Here is a 5,139-nt window from a genome sequence, read left to right as displayed (position 1 = left end):
ATGTTGGGGGAACTGATGCTTGTTTTTAGGAATTTCCTTGCCATACTTGCTTCCTCGGGCACCCTGGGAGCATTGGTGGCTTGGTTGATAAGCTATAAGCCAGTTTTGTTTGGGTTCCTATTCCTTCTACTATTGCTTAGCAACTGGCTGGTCAAGTATGAACTCAAGCCCACCTCCTCAGAGAACTGTCAGGTGAGCAAGATGGGATTTAGCATCAGCTGAGGGTTATAGGATATTCTGCTGGATTGGGGAGTGGAGGGCCGGACAGTGAAAGGATGATGGGGGAAGACTGAGGAATTTAAAACTGGTCTGAGTCCCTGCCCTGGAGATACCTCTTAGTGATGGTGGACAAAACATGTCCCTCACAAGGCCTCAGTGGTCTTAACTGTAAAATAGTGACCTGTATATGCTCCTACTTCATGTTTGAAGTCCACATGCTTCAACCATGGTATGGGCTACTCTAAGTGGAATGATTTCAAATGGCTAGAGATACAAGTGCCAACATAGGTACAACTCTAGAGAACAGTCACAAAGACAGAAGAAATGCACCTAGTGTAGACTATGCCATTGTGTCTGTATAATATATACCTGAAATGATCGATTTATAAAGAGAAGAGTTTATTTTGTCTCAGGCTCCATGATCAGGCAACCCATCACTTTTAGGCCTCTGTTTGGGGGTGTGGTAGAGGATATCCCCCCATGACTTGAAAACCTCTCTCGGACCCACCTTTTAAAGGTTCCACCATCTCCTAATAACTGGGAACTAACTCTGCTATGCAAATCTTTGGGACACATTTCAGGTCCAAACTATAGCAGATATCTTTTATATAGTATCAGAAAAGGTGGTGCATACAGGTAATCCCAGTGACTCTGGAGGCTAAGATAGGAAGATCACAAGTTCAACACCAGCTTCAGCAACTTAGTGAAACCCTATCTCAAAATTAAACAAAAGGGCTGAGGATGTGGCTCAGTGGTAAAGCACCCCTGGGTTAAATTCCCAGAACAACAACAAAATCAAAACAATATCCTACATTGTCTATAGATGTATATGTGTAATGAAAGTATTCTAAGGGAGGAGGTCCCGACCTTGACACTGGTGACATCCCGGTAGCATAATTTGTTGTCCAGTTGTCTTGTGCATTAGAAAGTTTAGCAGTACCCTGGATTCTACCCAAAAGACTCCAGCATCACACCCCCACCCTGTTTGTGACAACCAAAATTATCTTCAGATATTGTCACATGTCATTGGGGAGAGGCAAAATAGCCTCTGATTTAAAAATGTATGGGAAAAAGTAAATACTAAATTCAGGATTACAGATGGGTCCGGTGGCACACACCGGTAAACCCAGCAACTCGGGAAGCTAAGGCACAAGAGTTGCAAGTTCAAGGCCAGCCTCAGCAATTTAAGGAGACCATGTGTCAAAATAAAAAATGGAAAGGGCTCAGATGTAGCTCACCAGTAGAACACTCTTAGGTTCAATCCCAAGTACTGCAGAGAAAACACGCTCAGGATCACAACTGAGGAGACGATATTTAAGGGTGGGGTGGGGAGAATATTCTAGAAGGGGCCCATAGGAGATTTTAATTCTATTTGTGATATTGTCCTTCTTAAACTGGTGTGGGAACACAGATATTTGTTATGATAATTACTTTTTTGCACACCTGAAATTGTATTAAAAGGTTTTAAATACCAGTAGTTTGTAGTTGAATCCAAAAATAAGGATCAGGTGATATTATTAGCTGAGGGGAAGAGGACAGCAAAACTGAATGAGCGTTATTGAGATCAGAGCATGTTGGCAGGGCTGGGACTGGGGCTGGGGCTGGGGCTCAGTGGTGGAGCGCTTGCCTAGAATGGGTGAGGCCCTGGATTCGATCCTTCAGCACCATGTGAATATAAAAATAAATAAAACCAAACTAAAATAAAGAATTTCATCCAATGGGGCTGGGGTTGAGGCTCAGTGGTAGAGCACTTGCCTAGCATGTGTGAGGCACTGGGTTCGATTCTCAGCACCTCATATAAATAAATAAAATAAAGGTCCATCAACAACAACAACAAATTTAAAAAAAAGAATTTCACCCAAGAAGTTTGGGGGGGGGGGAAGCATTCTATGAGAGCACTGAGACTTGGCAGTTGAAGGATCCATGAGCCCTGACAAAATGCTCCGAGAAGCACACTGGAAAAACAAACTCTGGGGACAGATGTATTGGGTTAAGGACTTTATGTCTTCTGCAATTGGCAGATCATTCCTATGAACCAAAGGCAACCAAAGGTCTTGGGAGTTTGGGGCCCATGTGGCTCAAGAAAGTGAACTTCCCTTGCTGGGTCCCCACTGTCACTCACAGAAGATGGCAAAACTGCTTCCTTTTGAAGCAGGTGAGAGAATTGGTTAAGATGAGGGCATGGAGCAAGAAGGGATGAGCATGAATAACCATTTTTTTCCCTTTTCCTGGTGGTGGGGAGCTTAGGAGGAGGCCATAAATTCAAAGACTCCGGAAGCCCACCCCAACAACAATAACCTGAACACAAAACAAGTGGAGAGGCTGCAGGCCTGCTTTGCGCTCCAGGACAAGATCCTTGAACGGCTTTTGTTCAGTGAACTAAAGCTGAAGGTCTTGGAAAATCAGATGTTCATCATATGGAATAAATTGAATCACCCTAAGCGATCAAGCAGACATCGAAATTTCCCCACGAAGAAAGACAAAACGAGGAGGCATGAGTCCACGTTTTCCATCCTCTCTGATTGTACTTCCAATTCCCCCACCTAATGAGACTGAGGTGGGCTAGCTTCTGCTGATGTTACCTTGACTCACTGTATTAGTCTGTTTTTTGTTGCTATGACAAAAATGCTGGTGACTGGGTACTTTATAAAGAAAAGAGGTTTATTTAGCTCGTGGTTCTGGAGATCTAAGAGTATAGTGCTTATATCAGCTTTTCCTAGGGCCTCATGGCAGATGGCCTCACATGGCAAGTGAGAGAAAAGACAGATCCCATGGTGAGAAAGTAAGTACAGGAGAGCACTGAGAAAGCTGAATTTGCTTTATAACAAATCTCTCTTGAGGTAACTGATCTAGTACCCCAAGATCTAATCCACTCCCAGAGAGAGGCGTTAATTCCTCCGAGAGCAGTGCCCCCAGTGACCTACTCGCCTCGCATGAGGCCCAGGTCATGGAAACTTGGAGTCCAGAGGAACTGAGAAAGTGACTTTCCCCCTTTGGGTCCCAATTCCCTTGGGGGCTCCACCACCTCCCAATACCATTGCACAGGGGACCAAGCCCCCAGAACATGGGAACAAATGACATCCAAACCCCAGCACTCAGTAGAGCCCAGGAGGTCACTGAAAGTTCTCAGTGAGTCACACTGGAGAGGCACCTGGGGGAAAGAGGAGGACAGACTGAAAGGCCATCTCTGGAGGGTAAACCTCTATGCAGCCAGCCTGCCGGGTGGCTAATGGAGCACCCTGAAGGCCTCTGGGGCTCCTGAGTCCTCCTAGTCAGGCCCCTTCTACCCCACCCAGGTCCTGTTCCCCCGGGGTCTCCCCACTGCTGCCTGAGCCCCCACCTGCACTCAAGCCAGAGGAGCCCTGCCAAGCACGACTCTGACCGTGCTCCCTGCCTATGCCCGGGTCTTCCTGCTGTGGTCGACAGAATGAAACCCACACTGATTCCCCTGGTGTTCACGTCCCCCCGACCTGACCCCTACCCAGCCCTTCTTCGCCTCCATTACTCCTCTGCACACCCCAATCTGCTCTTGGTGGTGTATATCTGTAATCCCAGCAACTCTGGAGTCTGAGGCTAGAGGATTGCAAATTCAAGGCCAGTAGCAGCGATTTAATGAGGCCCTAAGCAAAAGAAAAAATAAAAAGAGGGGCTGGGGTTGTGGCTCAGTGGTAGAGCACTTGCCTGGCACGTGTGAGGCACTGGGTTTGATTCTCAGCACCACATATAGATAAAAAAATAAGGTATTGTATCCATCAACAACCAAAAAAAAAAAAAAAATCAAAAAAAGAACTGGGGGTTTATCTCTGTGGTAAATCACTCCTGGGTTCAATTCCTAGGACCACAAAACAAAGAAAGTATGTCTAAATATTCTAAACATCGGTTATTTCTGTACCATTTTTGTGATTTTGCCATAGCTGTGCACCTCCTGAATGTGTAACCCAACCTTGTCCCTGCCTTTTTTCTCCTTACCTGGGATTCAACGCAGGACTTTGTACATGTTAAGTAACTGCTCTATCTCCAACCTACGTCTCCAGCCTTAGTATTGTCCCTTTAAATCAGCTATTTCTTTCTTCCATAAATTTATCCATAAGGGAAAAAATAAGTGGCAATTTCTCTGTGAATAAAAAAAAAAGTGTGATTCACTTAAATAACACACAACTGTAAAAATAAAGACATTAAAAATAAAACCATGTTTGATCTAACCAGAGCCTAGAATTTGGGGGTTAGAAAGTGAGAAAACCAAGTGTCAAGAGTTTGAGAGACAGACTAGCACCAAGCTGAGGCTTCTCCATTAGGAGAATTGGGAAGGAAGTCACCATCGCACTGTGATTCAGTGTGGCCTAATGCCACATTGCTGTCCCACTAAAAATCACCCCCCTCCTAGCATCTAACCCAGTGGTTAGTATACAGTCAGTGCTCAATAAATAACAACTCTGAATGTGGATCTCAGGTTTATGTGTTCTGGCCTTTTCTCTGCCATGCTCTTGTATCATATTTTAAGGGCCAGATCTCTGGGGCTAAACTGCCTGGGATTGAATCCCACCTCTACAATTGGGAATGGTGCAGCAACTCAGGAAGCCGAGGCAGGGGGATCGCTTGAGTCCACAAATTCAAAACCACCCTGGACAGCACGGTAAGCAGAGAGCAGAAAGGGGTGCATGAGATGAGAACCACGGAACAGGAATGAGGCACCAAAAGAAGGTTTATCAGGGGGCGCTCCTGGGCGAGGTTCACCCATCAGCAAAAGGGTGAGGGCCGGGGAAGTCGCAGGTGGGAGGGGCCAAGAACAATGCTAATTAGGGAAGCTGGAGGTGGGAGGGCCTAGGACATCTAAATTGCAGCTACTGACAGCAGGTTGGCCAAGCCCGAGTTTAGGGGTTGGTGTCTGTCACTGGGTTGGTCAGAGCTGAAGTGAGATGA

At 45.9% G+C, this 5,139-nt stretch overlaps 1 protein-coding gene across 1 annotated transcript; it reads left to right on the top strand.

Moving 5' to 3' along the window:
- On the top strand, positions 1 to 2,766 carry Tex46 (testis expressed 46). The gene is made up of 2 exons (XM_071618699.1): positions 1 to 192; positions 2,467 to 2,766. Exons 1-2 carry the CDS (start codon positions 1 to 3, stop codon positions 2,764 to 2,766), a joined length of 492 nt encoding a protein of 163 aa, XP_071474800.1.
- The last annotated feature ends 2,373 nt before the right edge of the window (positions 2,767 to 5,139 follow it).

The sequence above is a fragment of the Marmota flaviventris genome, chromosome 10, assembly GCF_047511675.1.
Source record: "Marmota flaviventris isolate mMarFla1 chromosome 10, mMarFla1.hap1, whole genome shotgun sequence".
Classification (NCBI taxonomy): domain Eukaryota; kingdom Metazoa; phylum Chordata; class Mammalia; order Rodentia; family Sciuridae; genus Marmota; species Marmota flaviventris.
This window is presented reverse-complemented; position numbering and strand designations above follow the sequence as displayed.